Below are 24,069 nucleotides of genomic sequence, written 5' to 3'. Positions count from 1 at the left end.
TATTGTAAGAATTTTTTTAAATATTATTTAAATATTTCTCGGACTCAAGAATTGTCGCTACAATGCTTCTCCGCCAGTACCACCGTTAGTTGTTATCTTTCGATTAAATTTCTTTAAAAATAAACTTACGTAAAATCGTAAAACGAATATTAAAATTAAAAACTCATTTGAAAAATTTGCAAACAATGCGAACTACATGACTTTCGAATATTAAATTTATAATTTTTCTTTGCAATTCCACAAGATTACAACGCGGTGTTATAAAATTCTAAATTTGCTTAGAATTTTATAATAAATGTATACTAATTCTCTATTAAGACACATTTATAATATTACTGCAACCTTACGTACCAAAAATGTATGAATTTTATGAATTTCTTTAACAGGGTATATTTCACTACTTTTTGTTGTTATCTTCTCCTTTCTTGTTTTCTGTTGGATTTACATACGTTTTCAGCAGAATTTTTTACAGGTAGCAATTTGTCTCCTCGTGGAGCAAGTACACTTTACAGAGGACAAAAATAATTCAAATTTAAGTGTATTAACTGATTGACATAAAAATATCAACATTACAAAATGTGCCCGAGGGTTTACTCGATCGACGATGATAATCCCAAGTTTCCAAGTAGAACAGGAAACTCGTAATAAATTATTAAGCCGAAAATTAAATAATTAGCCGCGGTCTCCCCTACCTATATTAACGTAAGCAATTAAATCATTTCACCTTCGCCGCCTTTCGCACCGAATGGATTAAATGGGTTTCGCCCCCAACCTTTTCTGAAACAATACCTACAGCTTTCTCAGCCCGCCTCCCCAGGTGCATAAAAATATTCGATAGCTTCGTGCATCGCCAGGGATGTGACCTGGCCGATAGACGGCTGCGCACCCCCTGGGGTGCGAAAAGGTGACGAAACTGAAAAGGAAAGAAACGCGGACCTACCTCATCTCGAAGTCGTGGATGTCCTGGAGGGTGAGGGTGTTGGTCACGTCCAGGAGCTGTCGCATGTTGTCCTCGCGACGTCTGTTGTCGGCGTCGGGGCGCAGGAGGATGGTGGCCGCCGGGGCGTCCAGGGACAGGGAAGGCTGCTGCACCACGATCGTGGCCTGGGCCGACCTCTTGGTGCCTGCTGCACCCCCGCCTTGGTAGCACAAAAAGGAAGATCAGTCCCTTTCTCGAGGTTCCAGGGGTCACCGGGTCGCCGGAAAGCCCTCAGAAGGCCTCCGGAAGGCCCGCAGAAAGCCCCCAAAAAGCCCCCAAAAAGCCCCCTGAAGGCCTCCAGAAGGCCCCCGAAAGGCCACCGAAAGACCCTCGGAAGCCCCCCGAAAGGCTCGCAGAAAGCCCCCCGAAAGTCCCCAGAAGGCCCCTAGAAGACCCCCAGAAAACCTTCAGAAAACCCCCAGAAAGCCCCCAAAAAGTCCCCCAAAAACGCCCAGAAAGCCCCCTGAAGGCCTCTGGAGGGAATCCGGGGCCCCTCGCGGAGGGTAAGCACCATAGAGCTCGTAGAAATTAGAGAGGAGACATTACTACAGCATATGTCTTCAAGTGTCCGGAGAAGGTAAGATAGAGGAAAGAATCCTCTCTCTAAACAACCCCGAAAATATGCTGCGCGCGCATAGGAGCCTCGATACCAAAAACCTGAGCAATAGGGCGAATGGTAAGAAACTTTTTTTTTCCCACAGGAAATTTCCTCATTTCACAAAAAAATGGCACGGCACGGCCTACACTTGTGCAGTAAGAATTTCCGTCAGTATTTAGAGAGGTAAGAAATCTCTCCGTCTAATCTCCTCCGAACACCCCCCTTCCTTTTTAGGTCTCCTTCATTTCTATAAACTCTATGGTAGGCACATGCGGAAGAGGCAGGGCTTCGGAAAACACCGCAGAGTGGACTCGCTGCCATTTTGAGTCGTGGGGGTCGATTGAACTTTGATTTCCTTGCGTGAACAAATATATCTTCGACAAAAAAAAAGAGACCCGTGGTAGTATGGAATATACTTGCGTTTCAATGGAAATTTTTGTTTCCCCCTACGAATAGAGCAATAGAAGGCTGACAGCCTTTCAAGGATTTTGATTGGCAGAATAACTATTTCCTTTTGCCTGGCGATAATTACAATACCACTATTCGACGTGCCGCGATTAGGTTATGGTTTCGCTTGTTACTTAGAATGAATGAAGATATTACGAAATCTGTTTTTACGCTTTTATTTCGTAAGTAAATGCATTCGTAAGGGTTACCGTGAAGTATAGTGCATCATCAAAGGAAATATTCCCAGACGGCACATCTACCGTAATGATAACGAAAGGCTATCTTTTTCGAGTCATCTTTTCGACACGACGAATAGACATATTTTACTAAATATATTTTACTATTTATAAATATTTTACTAAATATAGCAAACTAAAAGATGTCTTTGTATGGATGCCTAATAGAAGAGGTGAAAAACTATTTTTAAGATGTTAAAAAGTAAGTGGAAGGAGGCAGTATCAGTACCATTTCATTCAGATACAATTTTACATATAAATATAATTTAAAAATTATAGCTTTACCTTTTTATACAAAGATAAACTTAATTTCGAAAGGTGCGCTATCATTTTCTATGTCATTTCGTTTAATAATTCAAATTTATATAGTTTTTATCTTGCTAGTGGAGCATTCACAGAGGTTTGTGATGTTCAAATAACATACCGCTGCAGTTGGCAATTTTAGATTACTGTTATAATTTTAGTAATAGTTACAAAGTCATTGGTTACGATTGCAAGGGTTCATAGCAGAGGAAATCGAATTATCTAAAAATATAGTACTTGGTACTGAAATATTCGCTGCCCTTTCAAATATATTTACCAAAAAAAAACAAACATATATTTATGGTTACTTCAAAATTTGGTGAAATATGCCTCTAATATAAACTTAATAGTAATTTTCATAATCTTAAGTAAAAGATGAGGCGTCATCTTTTTGTCGACTGTATGGCATAACCAAAGAATGACTTTTCAGGAAATTCGGCATCTTTTAAACATCGTTTAGTCGTCGCTGTCCTGTTTAGTTCTTGTCACACTTAACACAATATTTATTCCAATTTTCCACTATTTCTTTTGATTAATATGCAACTGGAATAATTCTACCAAAATGCAAGTATATTCTGCAGAACCTAACTTTGTAGGAGGTTCCTCCGGATTTTCTAAATAACAATTACTGAAAACTCTCTCCGTAAAAAGTGGAATAATTCTCACTCTTATCTTAAGTCCTTTTGATCTCGAGAACGTAGGATTAAATGTAGAGCCTTTGGAAAGAAATATTAAAATTACCCTCAAGACTTCCCTGCTGAGCTTTGTCAACGCGAATGTTCTACAAACAGGAACTAAAGGTAAGGAAATGTATTATAAACAGGTCCTTTGTCGCTTTATTAAAATTTGTCTCAGGAAATATTAAACTGAAGACAATAACAACGAAACACTGAATACCTAGTTCATCGTCAGGAACGTCCCACATTTTAAAATTAACTATTAACCGTAACTTATCCCGCCGATATTCAGCATAACTTTTTCTTGTGTTATTCAATAAACAAAAATTCGTAGAGAATTTCCTTCCGTAATTAATATTTTCCCCACAACTTTCAATAAAGCTCCAAATATCCTACATTTACATAACATTGACCTTTAATTTCTACTCACACGTGCGTCAATTCAAGATTGGACATCTTAAACTATAGAGTTTCTGTTAAACTGAATTAACACTCCTATAAGGCAAAATTAGCTACCGAAATGTTAAGTGACATCAAGCTGGCGAGCAGATTTTTTAATTTTTTAATGTCATACGCTACTCTTGTCGATTATTTCTACTCACACGTACGTCAATGCAAGATTGAACATCTGACACTTTAGAGTTTCTGTTGAAGTGAATTAACACTCCTATAAAGCAAAATTAGCTACCGAAATGTTAAGTGACATCAAGCTGGCGAGCATATTTTTTAACTTTTTAATGTCATTCGCTACTCTTGTCGATTATTTCAACTCATACGTACGTCAATTCAAGATTGAACATCTTAAACTTTAGAGTTTCTGTTAAAGTGAATTAACACTCCTATAAGGCAAAATTAACTACCGAAATGTCAAGTGACATCAAGCTGGCGAGCGTATTTTTTAACTTTTTAATGTCATTCGCTACTCTTGTCGATTATTTCAACTCACACGTACGTCAATTCAAAATTGGACATCTTAAACTTTAGTTTCTGTTAAAGTGAATTAACACTCCTATAAGGCAAAATTAGCTACCGAAATGTTAAGTGACATCAAGCTGGCGAGCATATTTTTTAACTTTTTAATGTCATTCGCTACTCTTGTCGATTATTTCTACTCACACGTACGTCAATTCAAGATTGAACATTTTAAACTTTAGAGTTTCTGTTAAACTGCAGTGAGACACCTATAAGGCAAAATTAGCTACCGAAATGTTAAGTGACATCAAGCTGGCGAGTGTATTATTCAACTTTGTAATATCATTCGCCAGTCTTGTCGAAATGGCAGCGACCCGGTGCAAGGTGAAATGCTAATTCGCTAAAAGAAGGAAAGAAGAACTAAAAGCAAAAAAGAAGCATGTCCGTGTAGCCAGGCGAGAGGTTTTAACACGAGAGGGAACTATCCATTTCATCGGATGGTACTTTGTCCTTCTAATGATGAGCCGTATGGTACATCGTTGCAAGTGTACCAGTACCGAGGAGAAACCGTATTCTTGCCAAAAGCTTTTAAAGCCGCGAATAGGTAGAAGCGAAGCTTTCGGCCGATTCCTGACACCGGGCGAACCCCGCGCTCAGTTATTGCACGGTTCTGTATGGTAATGAATGGTTTTGCGGGACACGGTAAATCGCTACATCGCCATATGTAACGTTACGACAACCATAAACTTGGTAACGCTAGAACAGGGCATAACCTTGCGACATGGGCCGCGGTTTCGGGTGACGATACCTGTCAACGGAGCACTTTGCGTCAACGAATCATTGCCAATTTGAACTTGCGACAACATGCCGTCCAAAATAAAATCGTTGCACGAAGTATCACGATTCGTTCTATTTTTATTCCGTTTGCCAAACAGGAAATTAAGACGACACGAAAGCCGCTGAGAAATTCAATCGACGTCGATGAATTAAAATTCATCTATACCCTTTTTGGTGGTAACCCAATTTTGAATACTCAAGTAGCAATGTAAGCTGGCGCATCCCGTTACCGACATTTATATTTATGTTGAATTCTGTTACACTCTACGTCGAGAATAATCCGAAATGAAGCGTGTTTCACATGCCATTTTAGTAAAATAATGATGAAGAGATCGATGTAAAACTGTCCAAATCCCGTGAATTCGCAATTCTAACGAGTGTCTAGGACCGGCGTCGCCATCTGTGACGTTTAGCGGCAACTAAATTTTTGAACACAAACACGTGTTAAGGTGAAGCGAAACACGTCGAGGAACTTGATCGACGCCGGTAAAGAAGATGTTTCTTAATGCCTACGTTGCCGACGTTCGTTTTTCTATTGACAGCTGTGTCGAATTATATTGGGTATTGCACTAAATGGCATACTCCACTTGTCGTTTTCGTACAATAATTATAAAGAAATCGACGTAAAACTCCAGAAATCCTCTGGATTCATGATTTCTGGGGCCCTAATTCGCTGCAGAGGGACCCCCTGCTTCATCTGTGATTTCCATGTTAATTAAATTTTCACTCCGAGTTCTCGTATTCCCATCTTTTTAGCATATAAGCGATAAAACACTTTTTTTTGCCTTTATCCCGTTCAAATGTTCAAATGTTCTGGTCTGGGCTAAGTTAAAAAATTGTTTCCAAAAATCCAAATTTTGAATCTGTCAGGACAATTCTTAGATGATCACGAGTCATGTGTCAAAGTTTCGGATAGTTTGGTCAAATACCCTTAAAAAAAAGTGTTGTATTCGAATCGACTTCGTTGAAGGTGGTTTCACTTCACCTTAACCACGGGACAAGCCAGCATTATCTTGCAATCGTTGGTGAAAGTATTTTCCATATTTTCCCTTCTGACTCTGTAATATTCCATTTCTACGGCATTCGAAATTGTTCGAGCCAAATTCTGAAACTCTTCATTTTCGGTTCTAAGCCTCGAAGAAGCGTAAAACATCGAAAACGTGCCCGGGCCACGCCATGTTGGCTCTAGTCGATGATAAGTAAATCAAGTTTTTATGAAAAATACTTACAAAAATACTACTTTACTGAAGAATACAACTTCAGGGCCTCCATATTCCCAAATTTACCGAATTTGGAACGAATCGGTACCTCCAATTCGGGGAATACTTTCCCTAACGATGTGACTTCTCATATATGTATATATATATATAGGCTCACTCTTTCATATCACCTTAAGGACACTTGAATCGAAGGCCAACACAAAGGAAAATTGCAAGTAAGCTATGAAGGAAACGTCATACGGCTTCAAGTGCGCGGTTGCAGGTACAGAGATATTACTGAATGAAACTGTGTCGTGATTTCGACGAAACGGGAAACATTTGTCAGTATTTCAATTGTTGTGCCCCTCTCGTGCTAGAAACGTGAACACTGACACCTCAGCACACAACAGAAGAAGGAGAGGAGAAATAATGCGGGATAAGAGACGACGCAGACAGTGATAAATAATAGCGGATAGTCAACTGGCAAACTTGGTCGATTGCGGAAGAAAGAGAATTTTCTTTGCACGATAAATGCGATCAGAGAGCCTCAATGAAACGTTCCTTTTCCGAGTTCTTTTCTCCTCATTTCAGGTGGCTCTCGGTTGAATTTCTTTATTTAGTATTCCTCGTTCCGTCCGAGGTATTTCATCTTCAAAGCAGATTCTCATACCAAATCTCACGAAATTCACGCCAAAAGCCCCCAGGCACTAATGGCAAAACTACTACTCTACGTAAGCGACAACTTTTCGAAAAATAAATCTATGCCGGCTATTGGATAGAGAACACCCGCGACTAGTTGAAATTAACCAGAAAGAAGAAAAACCTTAGTGATACTCTCTCCCCTATTTCGAATGAAAGCCCGATCAAATAGCACCGATTTCACGTCAAAAGCCTCAAAAGCGGGTAATCAAAATCGAGGGAGCCTCCGGCCAGGGTCATTTAATCCGCCTTAATTATTTATTACGTCGACTGAAAGCACTCGAAACAATCGGATCATAGAACGAGAACATATTTTCAAGATGCACGGTGTCATGAAGTCTCTGGACTGGAATATTTAAGGTGAAGTGAAACCCCCTTTAAATCAGTCGATTCTAATACAACACTTTTTTTTTAAGGGTCTCAGACCAAACTGTCCGAAACATTGGCACATCACTCCTGATCATCTAAGAATTGTCCTGACATATTCAAAATTTGGATTTTTGGAAAAAATTTTTTAACTTAGCCCAGACCAGAATCAAAATGGCGTCAAGCTCTCATATTTCGATCAATATAGAATTATCGAAGGCTCTGATATGTGAAACGATAGGGTCAGGACAATTTTACAACAATTTAGAACCCTCTGGTAATCGATAAACTCGCATTTGCACGGGGTAAAGGCAAGGAAAGTGTTTTATGCGCTCCTATGCTAAAACGATGGTAATACGAGATCTCGGAGTGAAAATTTAATTGACCTGGAAATCACAGATGGCGCAGGGGTCCCTCTGCAGTCAATTAGGGCCCTTGAAAGCATGAATCCAGAGGATTTCTGGAGTTTTACTTCGATTTCTTGATATTTATTGTACGAAACCGACAGGTGGACTATGCCATTTGGTACAATATCCAATATAATTCGATACAGCCGTCAACATAAAAACGAACATCGGCAACGTAGGCATTTAGAAAAGTCTTCTTTATCGACGTCGATCAAGTTCCTCGACGTGTTTCACTTCACCTTAAACGCGGATGAAAGCACGAGATTCATTTGCCTCGGGAACAAGGTTTCTGAAAGGCCGGTAACGAATTCTGTCTCAATGACCGTCTGAGAATTATTCCGCGTGTTAGCAAAGAAATATTCCAGGAAGAAAGTCCTCGACTTTAGGGCGGTAACGAGATCAAGAGCACCGGCGATCGAGTGCGAGCTCAAAGGAGCTCCTACCTTCGAAGTGCATCTTCCGACCTCGAGAGTTCACGACCGATCGAAATCTCTCGCTTTTGCGAGTGTCGTTGGTCGTCCCTGCAAACTCGAACGAGTGCGAGAACTCGCTCGAGAGCCCCTCGAAATCCTTCGTCCGATTCGTCTCAAAAGTATTTTTCCGTTTTTCGATTTCTGTTCTTTTTTTTTAATCCTCCATGCCCCACGTTTCTTATATTTTTGGAATGAAAGAAAAAGCTGAACATCGAAGAAGCGTCGGTATGGCACGGATAATGTGCTATACAAACGTGAAATACAAATTAAGTAACTTTTTAAAAAATTCCTTCCAGTCTTGAGATCTTAAGGTGAAGTGAAACACGTCGAGGAACTTGATCGACGTCGATGAAGAAGATTTTTCTAAATGCCTACGTTGCCGACGTTCGTTTTTATAGTGACAGCTGGATCGAATTGTATTGAATATTGTACCAAATGGCATACTCCACCTGTCGTTTTCGTACAATAATTATAAAGAAATCGAAGTAAACTTCCAGAAATCCTCTGGATTCATGCTTTCTGAGGCCCTAATTAACTGCAGAGGGACCCCCTGCGTCATCTGTAATTTCCAGGTCAATTAAATTTTCACTCCGAAACCTCGTATTCCCATCGTTTTAGCAAAGAAGCGCATACAACACTCTTTTTGCCTTTATCCCGTTCAAACGCGAGTTTATCGATTACCAGAGTGTTCTAAATTGTCGTAAAATTGTCCTGACCCTTTCGTTTCTCTTATCAGAGCCTTCAATAATTGTATATTGATCGAAATATGAGAGCTCGACGCTATGTTGAGTCTGGTCTGAGCTGAGTTTAAAAAATCCAAATTTTGAATGTGTCAGGACAATTCTTAGATGATCAGGAGTGATGTGTCAAAGTTTCGGACAGTTTGGTCTGATTCCCTTGAAGAAAAGTGTTGTATTCGAATCGGCTGATTTGAAGGGGGTTTCACTTCACCTTAAGAAAAATGTTTTATTCGAGTCGACTGACTTGAAAGTGGTTTCACTTCGCCTTAAAATCGTAATGGTGAAGAAAGCGTGTTTGAAAATCAAGAATTCATATCGTGTACGCTACTTCGAAGTCGCAAGGGTGCACGGATGGCTTTAGGCTCTCCCTTGTCAGAAAATCTTGGGAAGGCCGGAATTTAGCATCCAGGAAAGTGCCTCGTGACTCGAGTCCACTTTGGAAGCATTTTGAAATAACGTTATTACTCTCCGAGAGTCGCGAGTCCTTGGCAGTCCCCGAGGCAGAGGTGGTTCGCGTTCGCCCGGGCAATTTCCCCGAATTTCCGGGAATTTCCCGCCGTTTCGAGGATACTTGGAGAAAATGCCGGGCATTTCAATGCACTCGGAGGTATCGCGAGGCTTTCTCGCCGCATAATTGACGTTAGCGCTTCCCGGAGCAAGAGACGAGCCACCGGACGGTGGGACATTTGTCACGAGGCGAGTTCAAAGGAGAGGCCGAAAGCTCGATAGCGTTTGACGTGAACGCGGTTTGCGCCCCTAATGGCGGGGCGCAGGGTCGCAGGGGCACCGGAAGTCCCCCGGTGGCCGGAAGCGAGGAGTAGAGGCTGCCAGAAAGAGAGGAAAGTCAGAAAAGAAGGCGGGAGGTGTCCTGGGAGAGGCGTCGGCGGTGGCGGTCGAGTTTTTCGACCCGTGGCAGAGAAACGTGTTCGTGAGACGCGAGGCAGCGCAAAAAGGACAACAGACAGTTAAAAGCCCACAACTCCACCGCATCAATTTATACCCCCCCGCCACGGAAAGCTCGCCGGAAGTTCTAGGGACTTTTAGACCGGACTAGGCCCAGGAGATCGTTCCGTGGCCGGGCGGACTGTACCTAGTGCGCAAAACGGGAAAAAGAGCCTGACCCACGAATGAATGGGTGAAACGAGCGGATGGCATTCTGAAAGAAAGAACATCAATTCAATTCCTTTAACGTGCCGCTGTGCCTTCCACCACGCTCTTGCGAGCGAGGAGAGTCGCGGGGCTAACGAGGTAACGCGCGCCCGTCCCGGAGAACGGAGCGGTTCGACTTTGGTTCCACGCGCAACACCGAAGGAGTCGGAAGTGGAACCCTGGCTATTCGCGAACCAGGTACCGTCACCTCGCTGCCGCTCCCTCGACTTCTCCCCGTTCTCCTCTCTCTTGATACCGGGAAAACGATTCTCTTCCACCGAGGTGGAAGAGAACCGATTTTCCTTGAGGTATTACTTTTTTCTCTCCAGTCCTTCTCCCTCTCTCTTTCTCTTTCTCCGTGACGCTTGGCACCCGGCGTCTTGCGGATCTTATTCGCGCGCGTTTCCTTTGTTTACTGAAAACCGGTAATGCAATATGTTAACAAAGAATACCAAGCGCGGCCTGATCTCTCTCCACCATATCTCTTGTCCACATCGCGGTAAGAAATGGGTCGTAAAAGTCCCCAGGATTTTCAGCGCGTCTCTCGCGTAAATAACTCGACCAAAGAATATCTATTGTCATTTCCCTGAGTGCCCGATTATACTTTAAGACGAAATCATTTCGACTTGGAATGAAATACCGTCCTTCAGGGTCAGTCATCCCCCCTGGGGCGCTGAAAACCCTAGGAACTTATGAAATCCCACTTTTTGCCATACATTCACCGATCTTCCTTTTTCCTTTTCATTAACGCTCATCTTGGCCACAAATGCGAGCTATTAAAAAGAAGTGCGAAATTAAAAATGGGGCTGGAGGGGGGTGACGATACGGGAGGGAAATCGCTCGGAACGGGCGTTGACTCGAAATTAGGGATCTACTAGTTTTCGCAAACATTTCATCGTATCTTTACAAAGGTCTCGTCAAAACGTGTCCGGAACTCGACACGTCTATAATCAATCGGCAATTATAAAAGTTATTAATTCGATCTAACGGGGGTGTAAGGAGCGAGGGGTCTCTACAGCAGGGCGTGCAGGGGTTGCTGTTAATATTTACAGAAAATTCAGAAAGATCAGGACGTAAACCCCCTGACGACTCGTTCCATGTCGCCCTTTGTTTCCCAGAGCTCGTCCCTCTATTTTTTAGGAAATTCGGAACGCTTCGCGTTAATTATAATTTCTCCCCTAATAATCACAAATAATAACGCGAAAACAGCTTCGAAAGCGTCCCGTTTCCCGATCAGGAAAAATTCAGCCACCATTTTCTGCAATACGCGTGTTTGTTGTGCTCAACCTTCTACCCTTACAGTCTCTACTTGCTGCAAAATTATTGAATTCAATGTAGAAGAGATCGAGGTCAAGTGTAACATGGGGCAATTCTAACAAATATTGTAAATTATTTATTCAAACTTGAAAAAGCACGGTGAAGCAGTGGAAGCTTTCCATAGATATTATGAATAACCCGCAGTGAACTGCTTCAAGCAAATTCGCGAAGGTTCGAAATGAAGAGCGTTCTGGTGGTCGATCTTCACCGAGAACGCGAGGGCACTTGAAACATTATTTTTACCGAGGCTGATGAAGGATTTCGCTCCGGTGCCTAAGTACGTTCTACCGAATGCACGGAGTTTCTGAGCGGGCAGAAAGACATACATATCAAATATGGAGCTCGGCAATTAATTTTGGAAGCGTTCCAAAATTCGACCGCTCGAGGGACCTTGAGCCAAAAGTTTGGAACTCGTTTGTGAAGTTGCGATACGAAGCACGAAGCGTTACAGGTTCGAGGTAACGAAAACACGTGATCCCAACTCTACTACTCGAAGCTGCTTGGAAGTATTTCTCCGTTGGATGCGACGGTTAACCACAAAGGCAGAGAGAAAATCTTTTTGTATCATTTTACAAGGAGAAAGTCCCTGGATATAATTGACTGACGAAGCGTTCCGAGCTTCGCGCAAACGCGCCGGCCTCGAACTGCCAAGAAGTACTTGGCGTCGTGACTCTACTGCTAGAGAGTCGTCCCCGAGGACTGGAGAACGTTTCGCCACCCCCCACCTCGTGCAAGGGCGGGTAGAGTTGCCGTGGACGGGACGAGTCGCGTCCCATTTCCCATGGACCGGCTAATTTGAAACTGCGACCAACCCTCGCAAAGTTGGAGAAAATCCGGATAAAACATTTAACCGTTTAAACAGTCGACTAATTTACCACCCGGAACATCTTGGATCGTGCAATTGTAAGAAAATACCGCATTGACCCAAGTAGAACACTTCCTTGGCCAAAATATAGCGAAATATTGGTCCATTACGTGGACGTTAGCCAATATACAGCCAATAATTTTGCAAATGTTGGATGCAATTTGCAAATGTTGTCCGTTGGATGCGACGGTGAACCGCAAGGGCAGAGAGAAAATCTTTTTGTATCATTTTACAAGGAGAATGTCCCTGGAGATAATTGACTGACGAAGCGTTCCGAGCTTCGCGCAAACGCGCCGGCCTCGAACTGTCGAGGAGTACTTGGCGTCGTGACTCTACTGCTAGAGAGTCGTCCCCGAGGACTGGAGAACGTTTCGCCACCCCTCACCCCGTGCAAGGGCAGGTAGAGTTGCCGAAATTGAAGGGGAACAAGTTCCCCATGGACGGGACGAGTCGCGTCCCATTTCCCATGGACCGGCTAATTTGAAACTGCGACCAACCCTCGCAAAGTTGGAGAAAATCCGGATAAAACATTTAACCGTTTAAACAGTCGACTAATTTACCACCGGAACTTCTTGGATAGTGCAATTGTAGGGAAATACCGCATTAACCCAAGCAGAACACTTCCTTGGCCAAAATATAGCAAAATATTGGTCCATTACGTGGACGTTAGCCAATATACAGCCAATCATTTTGCAAATGTTGAAATTAATTTCTATTTTAAATATTGAAAATTAAATGTCATTTAAGTATTGAAAATGAAACACTTCCTTCGCCAAAATATGGCGAAATATTGGTCCATTACGTGGACGTTGGCCAATATACAGCCAATAATTTTGCAAATGTTGAAATTCATTTCTATTTTAAATATTGAAAATCAAAAGTCATTTAAATATTGAAAATGAAACACTTCCTTGGCCAAAATATGGCGAAATATTGGTCCATTACGTGGACGTTGGCCAATATATAGCCAATAATTTTGCAAAGGTTAAAATTCATTTCTAGTTTAAATATTGAAAATCAAATGTAAATTAAACATTCGTTCGACATCGTAAGTCGCAGTCCTTGTTTACATATATTGTTTCAATGTTGTTATTCCCAGTTATATATAAGATATATGTTTTTCAGTATTGAATTTATAGCAAATTTTATATTTTAAGGCCAATATTGCATTAACTACGGAAAAACCGTATTGCTTCTAAGCTGCTATTTCCACGTGAACTCTATATTAGCAATGTGATACTATACTTATATATTAGCAAACATTTATTCCATATTCTTTTATCAATGTCACTCCGACGATCGCAATGAAATATTGACGATTTACGAATTCGACATGGAAATACCAACATAGCACTGATCCGTAGAAACAATGTTGGTTGTATATTTTTATTTAAACACGTTTCAATATTTATAAATATACGCATGAAATATTCATCTAATATTGAAATAAGTACAGGCGATAGAAATTTGTTTTCGGACGTGGAATACATACATCTTTTCAATACTTTTTAGACATTGTTTTCTTAAAACTGTTCAACATTCAAATACGCATATTGGTATAATCTTTCAAAATGTTCACAAATTGTACTCGGTAAATATTTGAATTTGTTACACGACCAATATTTATATATAGGAAACCCAATGTTTAAGCAATACTGCTTTTCTACTTGGGGAAACTGCGGATCCACGGAAAGACTTGAACTATCCTTCAAGTTCTGAACGGTAATTAGTCACAGGATTTATTTCTTAAAAAAAGAAGAAGAAGAACCAAATCTCTTGCGCGGCCGTTAAATTAATCGGGCTCGGTTCTGAACCAACTCTGGATTAACTGTATATACGTTTTGCGTCCGATTACCTGTGGACCTCCCTCGACCTCTTGACCCCGTTGACCCGTGAGGAGTGCAAGATGGCTGACCTCCGCAGAGCGAGATGTCCAAAGGATTGGTGGTCACGTTGATGTTGGGCTTGTTCTTTTGGCCGGATTTGGACTCGCTGGTTCCCTTATCTGAGGATTGCTGGATTCTGGAGATACCGTTGAACGACTCGCTCGCGTTTTGCCTCTCCTTAGCGGCGACCAGCGACAGCATCGAGTTGATATGGTTCGCGTCCGGTTGACCGGCATCAACCGAACCTCTGACGGGGGTGCTGAAGAATAAACGGACGAATCCCTCGGGATTAAAACATAGAAAAACGTGTAAAGTCAGTTCTACGTCTATACCGGAGATCGAAGAGAACCGATAGCCCGTAAAGCGATGAAGCAAAATTTCGCATTCAAGATGGCTTTGAAAATTGGAGATGATTCGAATGCTAGAGACGTACGAGGATGTATAAGAGTGTCCCGTAAGTTTCTTCCTTTTCTTTGATACGAAATGAATACACGGTGCGGAAGGAACTTATGGGACACCATAATATTAGGGTTCCTTGTTCCGTGAGTTATTGGTTAGCCCATTACAGAAAAGACATTCCGAGGATGTTCAGTCGGGGATGAAATCGGTCGGAGGTAAAAAGTAGACAGGTTGAGCGTCGAATTAATGCTCGGCACTTCGGAGGTTGAAAAATCCCAAATCGAAAAACAGTTCTGAGGGATCAGCAAAAGTCACGGCAGATCCCTATTCGGGAGCTGGATGGAACGTTCTGCGCTCCTTTCTCAAAAGGAAAAAAAACACCCTCGAGGATTTTCAGGATTCCAGGGCGGGATGGAAATTACCGTAGGAGGTCCCTCGGGAACCTGGGGAGGTCCCGGAAGAATATTCCACGAGTCGGTCTCGTTAGGGATCCGCGACCCGCCGATCGGGAATCAGAGCGTGAAGGTGCTTCTTCTGCCGCGACAGATGCTTAATGCTGCAGAAGTTAACCCGGGGTAAAGAGAGGTCGGGGAGGTCCCTGAAGACGCGAGATCCGTCCATTGATATTTTTCTTTTTTTGCCCAACTAGACGCAATTCAAATCATTTTTAAACACGAACGCCTTTTCCCCTATCAACACCTGGTCGTGTCTAAAGTTATCGTACGAAAGAACAAAAGTACCCGGAACTTAACACATTTGCGACCGCTGACGTGAATTCACGTATTTTCAAGTTCTATTCCTGATTGCCGCTGACGTGAATCACGTCCATAACGATACACGATACAAGTTTGCGGCAACCACTTTCAGAATTTCATTATTTTCGCCGGTACTCAGTATTTGAAACTGAAAAAATTTGCCGCGAGCGAATGTGTTAAATAATTCATTCAAAGGAGAGAACTGTAATTAAATTACTTTATAATCTCTCCCAGAACCTCGCGGGGAATAGACAAGGGATTCGGAGGTGTTGCAGCGTGGTCAGGAATATTTAGAAAGGGTAGAAAAACCAGGTTACACCCTACTCTCCCCTCGCCACTTCCACGTGCTCGACTCGCCTCCGGGCCTCCTATGAGAGAGGACCCCACGTCAACATTGGGCCGTACATAGGGCATCATCATTCCATCATCAACATTCGCAAATCACGCACAAAGTGTAGAGGCCTTAAGGTGAAGTGGAACCCCCTTCAAATCAATCGATTCGAATACAACACTTTTTTTTAAGGGTATTGGACCAAACTGTCCGAAACTTTGACACATCACTCCTGATCATCTAAGAACTATCTTGGCACATTCAAAATATGGATTTTTTAAAAAAATATTTTAATTTTGTCCATACCAGAACCAAAATGGCGTCGAGCTCTCATATTTCAATCAATATACAATTATCGAAGGCTCTAATATGAGAAACGAAAGGGTCAGGACAATTTTACTACAATTTAGAACACTCTGGGAATCCATAAACTCGCAATTGAACGGGATAAAGGCAAAAAAAGTGTTGTATGCGCTTCTATGCTAAAACGATGGGAATACGAGGTCTCGGAGTGAAAATTTAATTGACCTGGAAATCACAGATGGCGCAGGGGATCCCTCTGCAGTCAATTAGGGCCCCAGAAAGCATGAATCCAGAGGATTTCTGGCGTTTTACTTCGATTTCTTTATAATTATTGTACGAAAACGACAGGTGGAGTATGCCATTTGGTACAATACCCAATATAATTCAACCCAGCAGTCAATATAAAAACGAACGTCGGCAACGTAGGCTTTTAGAAAAATCTTCTTTATCGCCGTCGATCAAGTTCCTCGACGTGTTTCACTTCACTTTAAGGCGACACGAAAGCGTGATATATATACGTACGCAAAAAGTGAAAATATTGATGAAGCTTTTCTTCAAACTGGATGCACCAGGACGATCCAACTCCATAAATTATTCCCGGCCATAAAAGCGAGACGCAAACTTGACGGAAAACCGTGTCTCTGGTTCAAAGGGAGGCAAAGCGTGTCCCGGATCGAATCGGGAAAACTTCCTTACGGCGCCGTTCCGCGAGCCTCCTCCCTCCGTTCTTCCTCCCCGGCACGTACGCGCACTTCGAAGAAGAGGCCTTGCATTTTCCCTGGGTACCGAACAAAACTCGCGCAATTCGACCTAAGTGCCCCCCTGCAGAGGCTAGCTCGAGATCACGAGAACCCGCGAGGAGTGTTAACGCGCGAAGAGTTTGAAAAGCTGGGCTGAAAGGTTCTCCTTGGGCTCGTATGAAAAGGGACTAAAGGTGGACCAAAATAGCCGCCCGACAACGGAACTAATGGCGTTCACCAACACCCTGGGATAACTGCATTTAGATGACATCCGAGTTTTTGAGCACGCATTGGTGCTCTAAGCTTCCCATAGAAGCTTTTTCTTCTTTAACCTTTTCGTTACCTTGGACGAGATATCTCGCGACTCAATCCTGGCCGATTAACGCTTTTGACGAGATATCTCGAGATCCGGTAGTAGCGGATTAACGCTTTTGACGATAATCTAGCTTCCTGGCACTAATATTTTGACATTCTAGACAAATTATACCACGTAGAAAGTAAATAAAAATAATTTCATTAAATTAATAAAAACTGTATTTATTTCTTCCTTTTAGCTATACGAATTGAATTAGTTATAAAACATATTCATCCAGAATGTCAAAATATTGGTGCTAGAAAGCTAGATTATCGTCAAAAGCGTTAATCCGCTACTACCGGATCGCGAGATATCTCGTCAATCATCCAGAATGTCAAAATATTGGTGCTAGAAAGCTAGATTATCGTCAAAAGCGTTAATCCGCTACTACCGGATCGCGAGATATCTCGTCAAAAGCGTTGATCGGCCAGTATCGGGTTGCGAGATATCTCGTCAAAAGCGTTAATCGGCCAGTATTTGGTCGCGAGATACCTCGTCCAAGGTAACGAAAGGGTTAACACATTCGCTCGCGGCAAATTTTTTCAGTTTCAAATACTGAGTACCGGCGAAAATAATGAAATTCTTAAACTGGTTGCCGCAAACTTGTATCGTGTGTCGTTATGGACGTGATTCACGTCAGCGGCATCGGGAATAGAATTTAAAATGACGTGAATTCACGTCAGCGGTCGCGAATGTGTTAATATTTCCCACGTGGTAGATCGTAACGCATCTACGAGAAACCTGCGTTTATGCAAATTTAAAGTGCCATAGTGCAGGGTATATTGATTTTTTAAAATAGACCGATGAACTACGCCTGGCAGATACCCCGTTAAAAACCATTCATAAAATTCATACACGGTTAGTACATAAGATTGTTATAAAATTATAAATTCGACATTCATTTCGTCGTCTATACCTTCGGACTCCGTATCCAGATCGTACCAAAATTTACATAAGACCATCGGGAAGATCTACCTTCTTTCCAACAATAAAAGGAAATCATCGCCATTCCAAAATCTGGTGAAAAGTTATGCGTGAGCGTATGTATAAAAAATATGAACATGTACGGGAACCCGATTCTGGAGTTCATACGATCAACTTTTGCATGCGAAATTGACAGTTCGTATCCAACTGTCAAATATTGACCAACAACGAGACTTTGCAACAGTGCGGAATTTTGCATGCGAATCCATTCATCTGTGAAAAAAATGCGCATGAATTCCAGAATCCGATTCCTGGTCGAATTGGTAACCTTCTCCTTTTTTAGATGTCGGTTCAAAATCAAACGGAAATGAAAATAGAAGATTCCTTCCGATCCATATTTTTGGATACGAATCTATTCGTATGCGAAAAACATGCGCATGAATTCCAGAATCGGATTCCTGGTCGAATTGGTAACCTCCACCTTTTTCGAAGTCGGTTCAAAATCAAACGGAAATGAAAATAGAGGATACCTTCCGGTCCATAATTTTGCATGCGAATCCATTCAGATGCAAAAAAAATGCGCATGAACTCCAGAATCGGATTCCTGGTCGAATTGGCAACCTCCTCCTTTTTTAAAAGTCGATCTAAAATCAAACGGAAATGAAGATAGAAGATTCCTTCCGATCCATGATTTTGGATACGAATCTATTCGTATGCAAAAAAAATGCCCACGAACTCCAGAATCTGATTCCTGGTCGAATTGGCAACCTCCTCCTTTTTTAGAAGTCGGTTCAAAATCAAACGGAAATGAAGATAGAGGATTCCTTCCGGTCCAGCTGCGGCAACTCGAAAAAACGTACCTAAAGAAATCGGTGACCTTGAGGTCGGGCAGGGGCGGGGTCCGTCCGCTGGTGAAGGTGAACCTGGACTCTTGGTGAGTCCCGATCATCGGGGTGGGTGGCGGGGCCCCAGGACTGTCTACGGCGTGGTTCGAGCTGGGGGCCTGGCCCCCGGGGGCAGTGCTGTGCTGGGCGTCCTTCGTACCGGATGCTGGGGTGGATTCTACGTAGCCGGAGTTGGCTCTGGACGGGGTCTGCGTGGTACCGCTCTGCGAGTGGGTGGTCACGGGGGGTGGCGACATTTCCGGGAATCCGTCTATCAGGTCCAAACTGTCGTCCGGCTGCTCACCGTCCGTCGTGGTCACCTGAAACCAGGTTATTTCGACGTCATACGGTGGAGTCGAGGTTACCGCGAAACTTGGCCCGATGTCAATCACAATGGACAGTCTCCGAGGAGGTGCGCATAATTCGTAATCCGATTCCTTATTGGTATTCGCAAAACAATTTCTTACAGGTGGTTTAACCCTTTTAGTGCCGGGCGAAAAAGAGGTGCTTATGCGAAGATAACCGGCCGAATTTTACGATTTTACTAGGATTTGGAAAAAGGCTCATAGAAACCAAACGAAAAGCAATATTTACATAATTCAAAAAGCAGGGTATTAAGGACAAAATAGAGAATAAAACGGTGACGGTAATTTTTCTATATTCATTGAAAATTACATAAATAACAAAGGTATAAGTGATCAAAAAAATAAGAAAAATTGAGTTCTCTGTTTCAAAACGTAATTGCACATAGGAAAAGTCATCTTTTTATCATAAATTTATGTAGACCGTTTATTGCAAAGTAAATACTTTAAATTTCCAATATATTTTTTAACAAAATAAGTAATATTGCACAAGGAACATAAAAAATAACTCCAAGGCACATGGGAGGCGCCGGACGGATTATCTCATCCGAAACAAGTAATTGTTATAGGTTATAGGTTGTTACAGGTAGGTTATAGGTTGTTATAGGTGTTGTTGTATCGTTATTTTAATTCTCTCGTAATGAAATTAGACTATTTATAACGTATTATAAAATTATTTTGAGATAGAGATCTCTCGCAAAGCGAATAGTAAAGCGCTACAAGGTGCGGGCCGATATATCGGCTCTGGCACTTTTCGCCAGTGCAGCGAGGGCCGATATATCGGCCTCCGGCACTAAAAGGGTTAAAGGGCCGCTAAATCTGGAGTTGAAGTACAGACTGTAGAATTTCAAGTGGCAGCATCGACACGGCGTATCGTTTCGGAAATATGTTAACTGGGGCGGATTCTGTTTATCGAATTCTCCCTAGTAGCATAGAATAATTTCTAAATATTTCTTTGTAATCTTTGCTAAATATCGCAAGCGACAGATCTTTTAAGATTTCCTGTAGATTTCATTCGAAGATATTTGAAATATTTCTTGAAAATCTTAAAGACATATTTAGTTTCAATAATTTATAAACATATATAGAAATTATATTTTCTAACCTATGAACGTAATAATAATACATTTTTTACTTCACGACCGTTATCGGACACTTCATTTGGTTTCAAAAGACACGAGGTATTTTTCTAATATTTTCGTCCCGCTATTTCATTATGGGAGCACGACTGTGATTTTGATTTTAAATATTTTTAAAACGTTTATAATCTATTCGGCAGATAATATTTAAAAGATACTTCTATTAAAATGAAACGAAATGTTTTGTATATCTGGTAGAAAAATATTATGAAAACACATGGTAATATTATATAAATATTATAGGGATAATATTCTAAAGTAAACGTTGAGCAAATATTTCAAATGTCTGCTAAATATTAACAAAATGTACGATATTCGTTACATACATAGAACATATAGGACAAATATTTTGTGCTACTAGGGCTATGTATATGCAGGGATGATTATACGAGAGAAAGAGGAAAAGGGAAAAATTAAAAGGCAAATTATTCTCAGATGTAAATTAAATGCAGCCACTGATTTGAATTCTGAAATTCCGGTATTCAATTTCGGATTTAGCGACCTTTGGAATTCTGAAATAAATTCTTATAGACATGAGATTACGGAATCAAACAACATAGGTTATGCGCACATTCCGTTGCATCGAACTGAGCAAGGATTTCTAATTTCTAGATAGGACCCAATGATACAGAAAATGATGTCGTTAAGCAGAATGCACATTATTTCCTCGACTCCGATTTACTAGATTTTAATTTGGTTTAGATTTATCGCTAATTAAAATGTATAACAATTCCGTCTCAAGTCCTCCGTCTCTAACAATGGCGAAGCACGTAGTGGCTGTTATTCGATGCGACAAGCTCGATTAAACTTCTACCCGAAATTGATTAACTCCCAGCCTCGGTACGCAGTCTCCACTTTAAGGTGAAGTGAAACCTCCTTCAAATCAGTCGATTCGAATACAACACTTTTTTTTAAGGATATTAGACCAAACAGTCCGAAACTTTGACACGTCACTCCTGATCATCTAAGAATTGTCCTGACACATTCAAAATTTTGATTTTTTTTTAAATTGTTTAACTCAGCCCAGGCCAGAACGAAAATGGCGTCGAGCTCTCATATTTCGATCAATATACAATTATCGAGGGCTTTGATATGAGAATCGAAAGGGTCAGGACAATTTTACGACAATTTAGAACACTCTGGTAGTCGATAAACTCGCATTTGAACGGGATAAAGGCAAAAAAAGTGTTGTATGCGCTTCTATGCTAAAACGATGGTAATACGAGGTCTCGGAGTGAAAATTTAATTGACCTGGAAATCACAGATGGCGCAGGGGGTCCCTCTGCAGTCAATTGGGGCTCCAGAAAGCACGAATCCAGAGGATTTCTGGAGTTTTACTTCGATTTCTTTATAATTATTGTACGAAAACGACAAGTGGAGTATGCCATTTGGTACAATATCCAATATAATTCGACACAGCTATCAATAGAAAAACGAACATCGGCAACGTAGGCATTTCATGGCATTTGAGGAATTTGATCGACGTCGATAAAGAAGATTTTTCTAAATGCCTACATTCGTTTTTATATTGACAGCTGTGTCGAATTATATAATATATAATTTCAAAATAATGCAACTGTATAATTTGCAAGCACAAATTCTGATGAAAACCGGGACATGTGTAATTGCCCCAGAATCATTTATTAGTTAAACTGTGAGTCTACACATCTCTAGTGCTTATCTTACAAAATATTAACATCACGACTCTTCAATTCGTGTTTAATGTTGACATTTCTTACTCATTGTCGTTAAACATTGCGGGTCACCGTTGTATTCACCTATCAACTGTGTGCTAGTCTCATTGGATGATTATTAATTAATTTTGAACGTCTCAACAATAATACATGCTTTACTTCATAACGTTTTCATTAAGAATGATGTTATGTGCTTGCGACAAATGATAATTATCACTCAAGTGAATTACTTTGTTACTACAGTTGTAGACGTTACTGCCAAATCGATGTGTCTACAACTATTCCGTACAATAGCTCATATTTCACTTAAATTGCACATTGTATATTTTTAGCAGACTACAACTCTTGAAAACTACATTCTCCACATTTACACGCTGTTGTCGTTACAGTTATTAAAATTGTAGTAGGAGTGATATTTCATTTTTCTCAGTAAAATTTTCCTATATCGTCTAAAAATTATTAGAAAATACATAATATATTTGCATTCTGTCAAAACTGATCGGATTCGTACAAACGAACCCTGTAAATTTAATAAAACACAACTAGTCGGTCTGGAAACTTTTGTTATTAGAAAAGAATTTGTATAATATCGTTTATCCTAATTCCAGTTATTACAACACCTTTTCCGTGGAATACACGCAGGTGGGAAGAAATCAATCACCAAGCTGGTATCTATTATTACATTATAGGACAATGTTTCTCAAGAAATATAATAAAATATAGGCCGTATTGCTCAGCAAATGCTAGAAGGCCAGAAAAACCTGCAATTACTTGCCAGTTTACCTGTCAGGGTAGAGTTGACACATTTCCTGATTGTTTGACAAAATGTTCGAGGTCTTCCAGTAATGTAATATTCATATCGATTACGGATGACATGCTTTGCGGTTGACATTTCTCAATATACTACATAACATGGTGCATTACTGAAATTCATGGAATTCAGTGACGTTTCTTTGAATGCATGTAAAGCGTCTTAGGTATTCCCTGAGTTACCCCTCGAGCCGCGCTTGACCCGAATTTATAAAGTTTACTCACGGGTCTTCAAATTTCATCTAAAGCATCTTACCCCTCTTAACTCTCTACTTTTTACATTTTATTTCGCTAGGTTCTTAAGCATCCGAGAAAAATTATACGATCTCGGCATATGAGCCCATAATTATGAAAGTGGTCTAAGTCAAAATAAAAAAAATATGAGTTTATCAGTTATTTCACCCCACATTATTTTAAACTATATTAATTCAATGTAATTTTTACGATATTGTCAAAAATGAAACATTAGAGAGTGGTTGTAATTTCAACATTATATGGAATTCATTTAGTGTTATACCCCACCACTAAACCAGTCACGAACGAAAAACAAAAAGATATTATGTGTTTACTACCCTTCCCTTTCCTTCACTTTTTCAGGAACATTTTAAGAATCTTAAAAACTCATCATGACAAAAGCCTAAAATGATAAATATGGATTACTTTTTAAAAATAATTAATAAACGTTCATAAATGATTTCATTAAAATTATTGTTTGTAATAAAACTCGTAGTTTTTTTATTGCTTTTCATAACCAAAGAACTTTACTTCTTGAGCCTAGTATCTGTCAAATAACTTCTTGCACGAAGCTAGGGGAACTTCGTGTCTCGACAAAGGCACATCTATCTCACTTCTTAGTAGATCAGAGTATCAACCAATCACGCTAACGCGTTCACTGACAATTCGACTTACTTCGAATGGGGTATACGATTAGTTAATCGCGCTCTAAATAAATGTGGGGGAACATTTGCTATTAACCCATAATTACCTTGGATGTTAACTTTAACCTACGATTAAGTAATCAATGGTTTAACCGAGGTTGGTGGAACTGGGCATACAACTTCTCGTAACGCCCGTTCTGGGTGATGGTCTGATTATGATGACAGCCAAGATTGGCTGTAGCAAAGATTTGTCGGCACTTATGATAAGTATCCATCGTGCAATTCGGAATATCGATGAAACATTGAAAAGTGATACCCGGACTGAGCACTCACCGTGGTGACCATCGTGTTGGCACTATCAGTGCTGGTGTTGATGGTGGTCTCGGAAGCCGTGCTGGACCCCAT

The 24,069-nt window shown here is 40.9% G+C and overlaps 1 protein-coding gene across 1 annotated transcript; it reads right to left on the bottom strand.

Moving 5' to 3' along the window:
* Positions 1–940: 940 nt before the first annotated feature.
* On the bottom strand, positions 941–24,069 carry LOC105698992 (flocculation protein FLO11-like; the record flags this gene model as incomplete). Its single annotated transcript, XM_023431868.1, has 5 exons — positions 23,998–24,069; positions 18,758–19,101; positions 14,060–14,349; positions 9,925–10,029; positions 941–1,139 (listed from the first exon to the last, which is right to left on the bottom strand). Coding segments are annotated over exons 1-5 (1,010 nt in total), but the record flags the coding sequence as incomplete, so codon positions are not given.

Source organism: Orussus abietinus, unplaced genomic scaffold (genome assembly GCF_000612105.2).
Source record: "Orussus abietinus isolate OABI.00-Male unplaced genomic scaffold, Oabi_2.0 scaffold190, whole genome shotgun sequence".
In the NCBI taxonomy this organism is placed as follows: Eukaryota; Metazoa; Arthropoda; class Insecta; order Hymenoptera; family Orussidae; genus Orussus; species Orussus abietinus.
The sequence above is the reverse complement of the archived record's forward strand: the minus strand, read 5'-3'. Positions and strand labels throughout refer to the sequence as shown.